At 51.0% G+C, this 13,603-nt stretch overlaps 1 protein-coding gene across 1 annotated transcript; it reads right to left on the reverse strand.

The window, feature by feature from the left end:
• Window positions 1–43: 43 nt before the first annotated feature.
• KAT8 (lysine acetyltransferase 8) lies at window positions 44–11,832 on the reverse strand. The gene is made up of 11 exons (XM_025415933.3): window positions 10,545–11,832; window positions 9,110–9,184; window positions 8,855–9,030; window positions 4,704–4,757; window positions 4,439–4,603; window positions 3,575–3,664; window positions 1,230–1,370; window positions 1,039–1,132; window positions 795–945; window positions 501–655; window positions 44–215 (listed from the first exon to the last, which is right to left on the reverse strand). Exons 1-11 carry the CDS (start codon window positions 10,753–10,755, stop codon window positions 151–153), a joined length of 1,377 nt encoding a protein of 458 aa, XP_025271718.1. The 5' UTR covers window positions 10,756–11,832; the 3' UTR covers window positions 44–150.
• Between the last annotated feature and the right edge of the window lie 1,771 nt (window positions 11,833–13,603).

Here is a 13,603-nt window from a genome sequence, read left to right on the forward strand (position 1 = left end):
TGTCAGCTCTTGGCCTCTCCCTCTCACCTCCAAAGTCCAGAACCACTGGCAGAACTCACTTTATTAAAAAAATGACGAAATAGGTCTGTACATATTTACAGGCAAGGGGGCAAGGAGGCACAGGTCCGGCAGCGGGGGCACACAGGCTGCTCACTTCTTGGAGAGTTTGACTTGCTTGTGCTTGGGGGGTGCCCACTTGAGACAGACAGAGTCCACTGCGGGGGGGTGGGGGGAGGAGAGGCGTTAGAGGCGGGGCTGGGCCTCTGGGCCCAGGCCAGGTTTCACCTCTAGGTGAGAACAAGGACATACTGAGTCCTGGGGAGGGGGCAGGGAAGCCTGGGAATGAGTAGCCTGCCTCAGGCTTCCATCTGTCCTTCCTGGGGAGCTGGTCAGACAGGTTTGGGATCATGTAACAGCAAAAAGGTAGCCTTGGCTCCCAGTAGATCTCAACACCCCCCCACCACTACCACCACACACATCCTGGGCAGCCCCCCACTTACCTGTGATGGGTGGTTTTTTATACTGGGCACTTTTGAGGTGTTCTTCTACCAGCTTGGGTGTGACACAGATCACATGCTGGCCCTTCCAGTACTTGACCATGTTGAGGGACTGCAGGGTGCTGATGATGTCATTCTGGGTGATGCTGGTCATCTGGCTGCAGAGAGGGACAAGAGAAGATGCTGAGGAGAGTTCTCTTGAGGGCTCTAACTGGGACAGCAAAAAGGGACAAGGACCCAGGATCATGGCCAGTCTTAGAAGAGTCTTTCCCTCTCAAAGGGTCCCAAGACCCTCACCTCAGGTCCTTGATGGACAGTGTGCCCCGGAAATCTCGCAGAATCTCCAGCAGGACCCAAGACCAGTAGCTGCGGTAGCTAAGCTTGCCCAGGTCAGACAGCGGCTTCTCCGGGGAGCCGACTGTGCTCTCGAGCTTGGAGAGCTCATAGCCTGGCAGTGATAGAAAGGAGGATTCTGCAGGCCCAGCCCCCCTTGGCACCCACCCTGCAGTACCCCTCCCTCTACAGGCCGGGAACCACTCACTGAAGGCAATGAGAAATTTTCCATAGCCGCGCCGCTGGTATGGAGGCAGGGTCAGGATGCAGGCCACATTGTTCCCATCTGGAGACTCCTTCTCCTACAGGGGTGTGTGGTCAGGACCTCTGGGGAGGCTCAGCCCCTCCTGCAGTCCGTAGTCCCCACCCACCCTCAGCCTGGCCTTCCCAACCCAGCACCTTGGAGAAGTAGCCAACGATGTGGGCTCCCTGCCTGTCCACCTCAGTCAGGATGTAAAAGACGAAGGGCTCCACATCGAAGTACAACGTCTTGTGGTCCAGGAAGAGCTTGGCCAGTAGACACAGGTTCTGACAGTAAATCTGAGCAGTGGGGAAGGTGGAAGCAGCCTCAGGGAGCGGGTATAACTACCCCCACCTGGCTTCACTGAGGCCTGGCAATGGCTGCCATCCTGCTCTGCAAATGCCAGGCTCCAGAGGGCAGCTGGTGCTGGGCCGGTGAAAAGTGGGCGCCTTCCCAGAACAGGAGTATTCAGAATTGAAAGGACTCTTATAGTCATTATCTGATAGACAAGGAAGCTAAAAACCAGAGAGCTGGATTAAACAGTGACCACGGCTTTTTTTTTTTCTGGTGCAAAAAGGTGGGTTTTTGTTTGTTTGTTTGTTTTTAAGAGAGAGTGTGCGAGTGATGGGGGGTGGTGGCAGAGGAAGAGGGAGGGAGAAGCCCAAGCTGACTCTACACTGAGGGCAGAGCCCGATGTAGGGCTTGATTTCATTACCCCAAGATCATGACCTGAGCCAAATCAAGAGTCAGGCACTCAACTGAGCTAACAGGTGCCCCAAAGGTTTTTGTTTTTGTTTTTTTAATTATAGCATGGGGACAGGACCCATGGACAGAAAAAGCTCTCTCACTCTCTTTTTTTAAAGATTTTATTTTGAAGTAATCTCTACACCCCACAAAGGGCTGCAACTCACAACTCTGAAATGAAGAGTCACCGCTGAGCCATGCTCCACCGACTGAGCCAGCCAAGTGTCACAATCACTTCTGAGTGCTAAATAGGAGTTCAATCTTCAGGGACATTAACTCTTATGTTTCAGATCAGGAAATAGGCTCAGAGGAGATAAGTGGCTGGTCTAAAGTCCCATGGCTGGGGACTACTAGGACCAGATTCAAACTGGTATATGAGTTATGTTTTGTTCACAGCTGCATCTCCAACACCTAGTACAAGGCTACGCATGAAGCTTGGTGCTTGGTAAATGTTTGCTGAATGGATGAGCTTTAAAAAACCTGATCACAGAGGATGAGCTGTTTCCCCACTTGGCTGTACTCCTCTGCTGCACTTCAGCAGCCTTCCTATAGGCCCAGACACTCACCCAGGCTAGAGAACAACAGCAGGAGGGACAAGAAGACCCTGAGGCCCTCTGGCTTATGACATCTTTCACATCCACTCTTATGTGACCCAACGATGATCAAGTCCAACATTGCTAGCCCATTTTACTCGGAGGGAACTGAGGGTTCTGGAAAGGGGAAGTACTTGGCTGAGGCTTCAACGTGCAGAGGGACAATGTTGCAGAGCTAGAAAGAAGACCCACACCTCCTGCTGGAACCCTTTCTGCCACTCCCCCTGTTCATGCTCAGAAAGGCAAAGCAGGGGACCCACTCCAGGCTAAGAGCAAATATTCTCCTTGAGTTATTTAACTCAAGGCTGACTGAACTGGACCGAAGGAGGTCACCAATAATAACAAAGGCCCATGTTCACTAAGCACCTACTTGATGTCAGACACAGTGTTAAGTACTTGACATTGCTGTCTCATTTGTGCCATCAACAGTCCTATTAGGTAAACATTATCATGACTCCTATCTTACAGATGAGGAAACAGGAACAAACAGTGTTAAGTAACCTGTCCAAGGTCAGCTAGTAAATGACAGCACAATTTGAAGCAGGAGCCACTCAGAATCCTGCCCTCTCTGCCTTACCCTCTACTGCCCTTCCATGGGAAACAAGGAGATCTGGTGAGGCCTTCCCAGACTGACCAGGCAAGGCCAGGTGCTCCGTGGCAGCAATGCAGGCCCCAGATGCCCCACCCTGCCCCATGGAAGTCCTGCCAGCAACAAGGAACTCGAAGGGCAAAGGGAAGGGCGAAGGGCGGTCAGAGCCACACAGCTCTCAGGCAGAGTCTCACACAAAGCAGTCCCCTCCCAGGAAAAAAACCTTTCCTTCAGGCAGAAAGAGAAAGCACTTCTAGAAGCAGCCTCAGGCGTGACAATTTCTACCCTGGGTGCCAGAACCGCCCAAAACTAGTAAGTTAGCCCATCAGGAGAAAAGTCTTCAGGGACAGAACAGAAACCTAGTCCCCAAGGCTGGTATCACAGGCCCATATGTTTACCATGCACCAACCACAGGCCAAGTGCCAGGCTAAACATGATCCTACAGGCTTTTCCCTGGGGCGGGGGGTGGGGGGGTTGTCCTAAGACTGGCCTCTACCCTTTAGTGACAAGGAGGATCGTTCAGGAGGTGCTAGAGCTTCTCCCCATCTCCCCACAGCACTTCGGCCACCTAACTCACCTTGTGGTCTTTGCCGTCTACCTCATACACAGAAATGTTGCTCTTGCGATAGATCTCCTTCCCTGGAGGCTGCCGCCACTGACACTGGCCCTGGGGGTGGGGATGGGGAAATAAAGGCTGGAGACCTTGAGGTTTTCTGCTAGGTGTCCCCATCCCACCCTGCGTGGCTTGCAACAGGTCTCCACTGCTCTTTCCCAATCTACAGACCCTGGGCTCCATGCCTTACCTACATCAAGCAACCCTCCCAGCTACCTGAGGAGACAGAGCCTATTTTACAGATGAAGAAACTGAGGCACAGAGAGGCTAAGTAACTGGCTTGAGTAGCACACGGCTGGATGGTATCAAGTTCAGGTCAGCCTGGCTCTGGAGGGCTCTGATCCATGACAATGGCAATGCCTACACCGTAAAGGCTGGCCTCAGGTCACCCCTTTGGGACACAGCCTACCACACTAGTGCTGCGAGCCCCGGGCATCCCAGCCCCGTCCCACCCCTGCCAATGCCTCCCATCTGTCCACACCTTCCAGTCCCCACTGCTCAGGGGCTGTGCTTGTTTCCTCTTTTGCACTGAGGAATCTGGCACTGGGCTGGCCTTGATAAACATGTAGTGTTGGGCTTGACCTGAGGAGGCGGGAAGGGTAGGAATTATTGTCCCCATTCCACAGAGGAGGAAACTGAGGCCTGCGCAAAGGCAGCAGGCTAGCCAAGGTCAACCTGGCAAAGGCCAGGCCAGGCCTAGCACCCGGGTCTCTAGCATTTCCTCGGACCCGGCTCCTCTGGACCTGTCTCTCCCCCCTATCATTGCAGCCTCAGCCCCTCAGCCTCCACACCCGCCTCTCTCGCCAGGCTGGGCCAGCACCGGCTCACCAAGTGGAAGCGGTAGCTCTTCTCAAATTTCATATACTTCAGGCAGTACTCGCAGAGCCACAGCTTGGGCTGTTTCCCATAGTCCTCGGGGAATGGGGAGAAGTACCAGGCGTCGATTTCGTAGTTCCCGATGTGGATCTTGTCCACATACTTCACCTTGGTGATCTGCGGACAGGGCAGGAGCAGAGGGCGGCAGCTGGCTCAGCCCAGGGGCCAGGAGAGCCGGCGAGGGGCCGCCCACAGTCAGAGCCCTGCCCCAGCTTACCGCCTCATGCTCCTTCTCCAAGGCTGCAGTGGTGGGGTCCATCTCGGCATAGGTCTGGGCAAGGACAGAGCCATGAACAGAGGTGAACAGAAGTGGCGGTTGAGCTATCTCCCCAACCCCCGTACCCCCCGTGCCCGAACCCAGTGCTTCCCTCCTGTCTTCCAGGCCTCAGCACCCGATTGGCAGTGGAACCACAGGAACAGCTAACTTGTTTTACCTGGTTTTGAAGCTGGCCAGGCCAGGCTCCTCTCCTACCTTCCCATCCACTCTCACACCCCTGCATCCCTGATGCCCACGTGTGAACCTTTTGCTAGATGAACAGGGCGGGATCAGAAGGCCTGGTTCCAGTCCTTGGGCTGGTAAAAGCTTCGGCTATACAAAAGGATCAATCCAGCTCTGCCAAAATTGCCATGAGACACATGAATAATAGACTGGATCTTCTGTCCCCAAAGCAGGAACTGATGCTGGACTCCCCAGCGTGATTGGATCTCTTTCCCGAGCACCAGATCCAGGGATCCGCCTGCTCCTGGGCCTGCTCCCCGACGTTCCCTCCACAGGTATCCCAGGCTCTAGGTGTCCAGAAAGGAACTCAATCTGTACCCGCACAAACCTATTCATCCTCCTGGGGTCGCCGTCTCACTGGGTGTGTCACCCCCAGTCCAACTTCCCAAGACCGATTGCAGGTCTGCTCTTAAGACTCCTCCTCTTCCCAACCCAGCACTCAAGTAAGGGCCAGGGTCTGTTGATTCTACCTCCTTGATGTCTCTGCTATCAGTCCCTCTCTGGAACTCTCTTTTGTCCAACTCCAAATAGCCACCACCACCATCTCAAGTCCGGATAATGAACTAAGCCTCTGCAGAGTCCCAGCCTCTGGTCGCAGCCCCTTCATGTCTACACTTTCCACACCCCTCTTTTTGTGGCTTTTCCACATTGAGCATGCAGTTCCCTCTCCGGCTGCCAACAAAAACTGCATCCTCAACCTCAAACAGAGTGTGAGCCAGCGGAGGGTGGGATGAGGCAGTTTTGTGAGCCACGGTGTCTAACTGTGCTCTTTCCTGTCCTTCAAGGCCTCGTGCCCTGCCCCCGCCCCCCCTTCCCTCCTTCGGGAGGCCTGACTGAACTCTTCTGACACAGAATACACCCTCTCCTTCCCAAGCAGCGGTGGCTAACCATGATCCCCTCTGCCTCCTCCCATTTGCTTCCCCTTAAGTCCTTAGAAAGCAGGGACTTAAAGTCATGTCACTCACAGCACATCCTGTTCCTAAGCCAGACTCTGTAGGAGCAACCACAGCCTGATAATAGAGAGGGGACCCAAGGTCTCTGACCTATACCAGAGCAGACAGCAGCCTTGCCCTGCAGTTGAGAAGGGAGAAAGGACCCAGAATTTTACCCAGACCCCCTTCCACCAAGCACTTTGCCTGTATGGTCTCACATAACCTTTCAGCCACCCTGAGATGTAGCCTTCTTATTTCTAGTTTACAGAGGAGAAGTAAACAGGCACAGAGGTCACTTGCCCTTGGGGACTAGCTAGCTGCCATTTATTCCAAGTGCCAAACACTCCACAGGCATTATTTCCTTTAGTCCTCACAAAGAGCCTGAGACAAGAGTGCTCATTCTCCACACTGCACAAAGAGGAAACTGAGGCACAGAGAGGTGAGGTTACAGAACTGGTAACCAGCACTGCTGAGCACAGCACCGCTGAGCACAGGCCTCTGGTTGGTCCAACTCCCAGTCTCACCCTAGCAAAGATGAGGGAAGAAAGATTTTCCTCCTCATATGCCTCTTTAAAAACCCACTTCCCAACTCTCACAAAAGCCAATCCTCTTCTGCAAATGAGTTAAAGAACTACAAAAACACTACTTTTCTTAAATGCTGCAATTTATTTAGAATTAAACATTAATTAGGCTCTGATGAACCTTGCTGATTATTAACTTGCAGATTGTCCTTCCTTTGATTTTATCACCACCAGGCCACTGTCATCCACCCTGCTGACTACCAGCTTTGAGGTACATTTTGAGATTTGCCAGTGCAACCTGGTTGAGGAACTGAGAGAAACTGAGACCCAGCCATATGTGGCTATTTGAATTCATTAAGTTTAACACAAATTTAACTTTTAACCACCCTAGACACATTTCAAGTACTCAGGCACCACATATGGTTAGTGGGGCTACTCCATCAGACAGTACAAATGGATTTCCACTTATCACAGGAAGGCCAATTGGACAGTGCTGCCTTAGACTTCAAGGGGTCTTTCTAGCTCAGGGTATTTCTTTCTTTCTTTTTTTTTTTTTAATCACAACCCACAGTAGGAAGCCCTGTAAACCAGTTGACGTGTTTGTATATACACCTTACGTGTATTTGTATGTGAAATAAAAGCTTCTCAAAAACAACACTTACCTTTAATAAACTACGATGTACTCTGATATTTCCTATCTTAGCCTTTCTTTCTTTCTCTTTTCTTTTTAGTAGGCTCCACACCCAGTGTGGAGCCCAAAATGGGGCTTGAACTCAAGACCTGAGCTGAGATCACTTAACTGACCAACCCATCCAGGCACCATATATATGTGTATATATACATGTACATATATATTTTTTAAAGTAATCTCTCCACCCAACATGGGGCTAGAACTCATGTCCATGGGATCAAGAGTTGCATGCTCCACCAGAAGAGCCAGCCAGGCACCCCTCTTTCTTTCATTTCTAAATTTCAAAGCCTGTTAGAGCCCACTGAACTGATTTGGTTGTGCCCCACAGTTGGAAAAACACTGCCCCAAAGCACACAATGAGCACTCAGAAGGATGAAACTAATGAATGTCTAAGTGCCTTGAGAATTCAATAAACCCTGGTCTTGTTTACACTCCCCATTTTACAAATCAAGAAACTGAGGCTCAGAGTCGGGAGGACATAACCCCTAGGAGCAACATGGATTGGGGAAAAGAATCCAGGTTTTGGATCAAGAAGAATCCTTCTAGGGATCCCTGGGTGGCGCAGCGGTTTGGCGCCTGCCTTTGGCCCAGGGCGCGATCCTGGAGACCCGGGATCGAATCCCACGTCAGGCTCCCGGTGCATGGAGCCTGCTTCTCCCTCTGCCTGTGTCTCTGCCTCTCTCTCTCTCTCTCTCTGTGACTATCATAAATAAATGAAAAAAAAAAATTTAAAAAAAAAAAAAAAAAAAAAAAGAATCCTTCTAGGTTTTGGAACAAGTGGCCCAAGCTTCTAGGATGTGGCAAAGTAATGGTTAAGGGCCGAAGTAGGACAATCCAGTTGGAGAATCTAATTCCTGACTGGGTTCTTAAACCTCTCTGTTCTTCCCCTATAAACTGGAGATAATGATGATGCTTACCTCACAAGGTTGCTGTGAAACTTCAGTGAGATCATGTATTCAAATACTTAGCCTATAACTTTGGCTCGCAAGCCAATAAATATTTGCCATTATTATTCTAATTCCAACCCACCCTTTAACTAGCTGTGTAACCTTGAGCATGTTACCTAACCTCTCCAATCCTGCTTCCTCATCTACAGAAAGAAACCATTATCCCTGTAGCATTGACTTGTTAGGAAGAATATGATGAGCTTATGTATGTGCATGGCTTAGCAAGGTGTTTAGCAGAAGCAAGTGCCCAATATCATTCATTCTCTTCCTTCTTTCTGGATTTCAATTCTTTGTCTAAGGTGGCCCAGCAAATAGGAGAAAAAGGGGGCTACTGGTGCAGAGGTCTAAGTTCCAGTCCCAGCTGTGCCTGGGTGAGACTGTAGCCAAGTATTTGCCCTCTCTGAGCCTCACTTTTCTTCTCTGTGAAGAGTATCTGATAAAACACAGGTAAAGTCCCTGATACCCTGTAGGAGCTTAAGAAATGGGAGTCGCCAAGCGCCTGGGTGGCTCAGTCAGCTAAGTGACTGCCTTCAGCTCAGGTTATGATCCCAGCGTCCTGAGATCAAGCCCTGAGTTGGGCTTCCTGCTCAGTGGGGAGTCTTCTCTCTCTCCCCCTCTGCTCCTCCCCCCACTCATTCTCTCTCTTGTAAATTAAGTCTTAAAAAAGAGGGAAAGAAAGAAATGGGAGCTGCTTTGATTTTGGCCCTGGGACCCAAGGGAGTTGGCAGAGGCAGAGCTGAGCCTCCTGGGGCCTTGGAGAAGGGGAGGGGGCCCGGACCTTCTGCACATGGTTGATCTCATCATGCTTGCGCTTTTGGTTGCGAGTGATCTTGCGCTCAGGCTGCTCAGCCAGCTCACTCAGGTACTTCTCCGAGTTCTTCTGCACGGCATCTTTTACTGTCTTGGTCAGCGCCAGCCGGTTCTTGTCTACCCATTCGTCCAGTCGCCGGTTAACTGTGAGGATGGGCCATGAGGGGGCTGCCCTTTTACCTCCCACCCCCCACCCAGGCCCGGATACCCGCAAGTCACTCACAGCCCACATAGTGTACATAGAATTCCTCTCGGCCCTCCTGATCATTCACTCGAGACTGAATCACTTCAGCAGAATCTGTGAAAGAAAAAAAGGCTAGGATCATCAGGAAGGCAGGCAGGACTGGAACAAAAAGGATCCCTGACATGGAAGAGCGGTTTCCAGATTCCAGGGCCACATATAAGTGAACATCACATGGCTTCATCTGCCATTTCATCAATCGCTGCCTGCAAAGTGGGCCAAGTTGGAGCTGTTATTCTTACTTTGCAGACGAAAATCAGAGGCTTAACCACATTCACATATTTGAAAAGGAATAAGAAGCTGATATTTAACTGAGTTTAAGTCTGGCTCCAAATTCAATGCTTGTTTTATACTCATCTATTCATTTGTTCAGGAGTCATGAGGGCTGGCTCTGGGTTTATACATTATCCTAGCTCCTCACTTCTTTTATTTAACTGCAAATTATTCTGGTTGAGCCTCGGTTTCTTTGCCTACAAAACAGAGATAATAGTGCTACCTCGGAGGGTGAGTTAATGACTCTAAAGCTTTAAGCTTTTAGCATGGTGCCTGACAACCAGCAGCCCATTCAACAGATGAGTAAGGCACCCACTGTGTGTCTGGCCCTATGCTCGTTATTGCTGGGCAGAGAGGGCACAGCAGTGAATCACAAGAGTTCCTGCCCTCCCCAAGTTCGCACTTTGATAGAAGACGCAGACAGACAATGACAACATCATGTCAAATACACTGTGGCTGACTGAGGTATGAAGAAAATGTTGCAGGCACATACAGAAAGGAACGACTCACTCTGCCTGGAGGGAGCCCATAATGACATCACAGGAGCTATGGTATGTTAAAAGGCGGAGTAGGAGCTGGCCGGCCGGGGCGGGGCGGGGCGAGGCGGGAGAAAGGGGGACAGGGGCATTCAAAGCAGCGGGCACCGGCGTATAAAGCATATGGTCTTCAGGGGGCACCATGTGGTCTGGTCTGGCAATGGCCTTTGCGGGGTATGGGGGGGCGGGCAGAAACCAGAGAGGTCGCAAAGAGGCACGCCATTCTAAGGAATTTGCGGCTTATGTTGAACGGGAGAGAAGGGAAAGGGAAGCTCGTTTCTGTTTCCGGAGGGCCTTCCCGCTGGCGGTTGTAGAAGAGGGCTGGAAGAGGAAGTCGCAGACACGACAGACACCAGCAAGAAACCACGGTTTTGTTTGCAAAGGCAGGGGAGCCTACGGCTGGACAAGCAAGTGGGTTGGGAGCTCTACAGAGCACTAAAGGAACTTGGTTGCTGTCCTCACCGGAGTTTGGAGGTGGCGTCCGGGAGAGGCCGAAACTGCGTTCTACCCTCAAGCCACGCCCTCATGACGCCCAGCCCCTCGGAGAACCCGCCCTTAGACCCCGCCCCCCTCAGGTCCCACCCCCAGGCCGTGGGCCCCGCCCTCACGCCAGGTGCTGTCCGGGCGTCGGCACAGGTACGTTTCTCCGATCTCCACGGTGACTTCCGGCTCCCCGCGCGCCGGGGTCGGGGGAGAGACTCGGCCCGGGGACGGGGCGGTCCCCTCGACCGCCGCATTCTCCCCGGGCCCGGGATCGCCCTCCCCCGCAACCCCTGAAGTCGCCGCCGCAACCGCCGCAGCTGCTCCCTGTGCCGCCATAGCTGTACTGCAGGTGACGCCAGAATCCCGCGCCGCGCAGCACTTTTAGTTCCGGGTCAGAGACGCGTGGCGGAGACCGCTGCCGGCTCGAGGGTGGGGTCTGTGACGTGGCAGGAGCTCATTGGTCGGTGCAGCCTTCCAGCGGCCCCGGGACGAGTTTGACCTTTCTGTGCGAATTGCCCTGGAATTTTTTTTTTTCTTTTTCCGTACGGAAATACGGTTGAACTCTGCGTGGAAAGAGGAGAAAGACTTTCCTGATGTGATGACTCAGCTCGATCTTCTTAAAGGGCCTGGTACCTGAGGAAGCCGGGATATGTCAGTTACCCGAGGCGCTGCCCCCGCTTTACCGGCACCGGGATGGGCCAGAGCGGCCTCCCTGGCGGCCGGGCCTTAGGGCCTTGAGCCTGCGCTTAGCACGCACCTCTGCGCCGCTCATTCCGCCATCCTAGGCCAGATCACCCCTTTTATAAAGATTGAAGAAATTGCCTTGCTTGTTCAAGGTGAGGGAAACAGGACGGCTGTGTTTTGGGATCGCCAGTAAATTGCTCTCCTAGAATAAAACCTTCCTAAGGAAACCAGCCCCCCCCCCCCCCCCCCGCAAACGTCCCCTAAACAAACTAGTCAAAGGCAGTGGATGAACATACTAGAGAGCGTCTTGGGCTTAGTGACTGAGGAATCCCGGATACGGACCCTGCTTTGGGTAAATTGTACAAGGGCGTCCGTTCTCAGCGTGGTAAAGGTTAAACTATAGTAACTATATGATCCATATAACTATATAAAGGGCAAGCCATATATTTACCTATCTCGTGTGTATATACGACAAGCGTGTTGCACAGTGCCAAAAAGGGTTGGCGCTTAATAAACATTCTTTTTGGCCATTCTCTGAATCTTCTTTTGACTTATAAATTGGTTATTGGAGGGACGCCTGGGTGGCTCAGTAGTTGAGCGTCTGCCTAGAGCTCAGGTTGTGATTCCCCCACTGGGCTCCCCGTAGGGAGCCTGCTTCTCCCTCTGCGTAGGTCTATGCCTCTCTCTGTGTCTCTCATGAATAAAAATCTTAAAAAAAAAAAAAAAAAAAAAAAAAAAAAAACGGTTACTGGGATTAAAAGCAATTCTAAGGAGGTGGAATGCTCAAGGCCTAAGGATGGGGGCCAGGCTCCAGATCAAGAAATAAAGGAGTGGGATCCCCGGGTGGCTCAGCGGTTTAGCGCCTGCCTTTGGCCCAGGGTGTGATCCTGGAGACCCGGGATCGAGTCCCACGTCAGGCTCCCGGCATGGAGCCTGCTTCTCCCTCCTCTGTGTCTCTGCCTCTCTCTCTCTATGTCTATCATAAATAAATAAATCTTTTTTTTAAAAAAAAAGGAAAAAGAGGAGTTTGTTGGGGTGGGGGATGAGGTGATGGCAGTGCGAAGTGCTGGTAATTTGGCTTTGGGGAAAATTAGAAAGAATTGGGGGTGGGCAGTGAATGCCAAGTGTCTGGCTGGATAAGAATTGGAAGAAGTACGTCAGGCAAGAAAGAATTAAAATTTAAAAAAATTTTTTTAAAAATGAAAGAATTAAAATTGTAAAGCTTGGGGCGCCTGGGTAGCACAGTCGTTTAAGCACTGGACTTGGTTTTAGCTCAGGTCATGATATCAGGGTTGTGAGATGGAGCCCTGCACAGGGCTATGTTAAGCATAGTGTCTGCCTATGACAGTCTCTCCCTCTCCCTCTCCCCAACCTCTAAAATAAATAATTAAATTTTTTAAAAAAAGAATTGTAATGCTTTCTCTCACTCCTTATCCCATCCCCTATCTTCAAGACTGTTATTTCCTCCACCCAGGGTTCTGGTGCCTCACTTTTGACTTCACTCAACGTCTTGTTACAAGGAGGCTGTCCTTGCTAGTTGAGGATTAGCCTAGGCTTCATAAATCCCTGATCCAGGTTACTACACCAACCTCCTCACTGTTCTCCCTCTAATCCTCCTTCTAATGTGCAAATCTCCCTGTTCCTTCTAGAGCTGTGTAGATGCTTTACCCAGACCCTCTGAAATCTTTTTGTTGCTTCTTCAGATCTACATTACCTTTGATGTGCTTTCAAAAGCCAGATGCTTTTTGTCAAACTATCCTTTGGGCTAATAGAGCTGTTTTGCCCCCCACAAAATTGAAAAGAGGGTAGGGGTGCCTGGGTAGCTCAGTTGTCTAAGTGTCCATCCAGGATCCCTGGGTGGCGCAGCGGTTTGGCGCCTGCCTTTGGCCCAGGGCGCGATCCTGGAGACCCGGGATCGAATCCCACATCGGGCTCCCAGTGCATGGAGCCTGCTTCTCCCTCTGCCTATGTCTCTGCCTCTCTCTCTTTCTCTCTCTGTGAATATCATAAATAAATAAAAATTAAAAAAAAAATAAGTGTCCATCCAGTCCCGATTTTGCCTCAAGTCATGATCTCAGGGATGTGAGACTGAGCCCTATGTTGGGCTCTGCTCAGAGCACAGCGCAGAGTCTGCTTAGGATTCTTTCTCTCCTTCTCCCTCTCCCCCTCCTCCTCTCTCTCAAATAAATAAAATCATTAAATAATAATATTTAAAAAGGCTGCAAAGGGAAGTTTTCAGTTTGGAAGCTTAAGTACCTACCCACCCCTGCTTCCCAACACAGACATTAACGAACCATTGTCAAGCAGAGTTCATCCATGACTGTGGAACATATAGCTCTCTTGCCTCCAACTCTAAGGCAGAACTTACTAGCAAACTCTGAACTTTTGCCTGAGATGACATCCTTGTTTAGCCTCCTGCCCTTCCCTTTCCTGCTTCCCCCTACTTCCTAACTGGAGCCTTTTTTCAACAAATCACATGGACATAAACCTCCTTTCAGTG

This window comes from Canis lupus, chromosome 6, assembly GCF_003254725.2.
Source record: "Canis lupus dingo isolate Sandy chromosome 6, ASM325472v2, whole genome shotgun sequence".
NCBI lineage: Eukaryota > Metazoa > Chordata > Mammalia > Carnivora > Canidae > Canis > Canis lupus.

Bases quoted from the DNA above. Each gene is read 5' to 3' on its own strand.
- KAT8 (XM_025415933.3), bottom strand. From the start codon at position 10,755: ATGGCGGCACAGGGAGCAGCTGCGGCGGTTGCGGCGGCGACTTCAGGG. The intron at 9,185-10,544 runs GTGAGGGCGGGG...TTTCTTTCACAG, and splicing joins ACGCCCGGACAGCACCTGGC to ATTCTGCTGAAGTGATTCAG. The intron at 4,604-4,703 runs GTAAGCTGGGGC...CCCTGTCCGCAG, and splicing joins TGGAGAAGGAGCATGAGGCG to ATCACCAAGGTGAAGTATGT.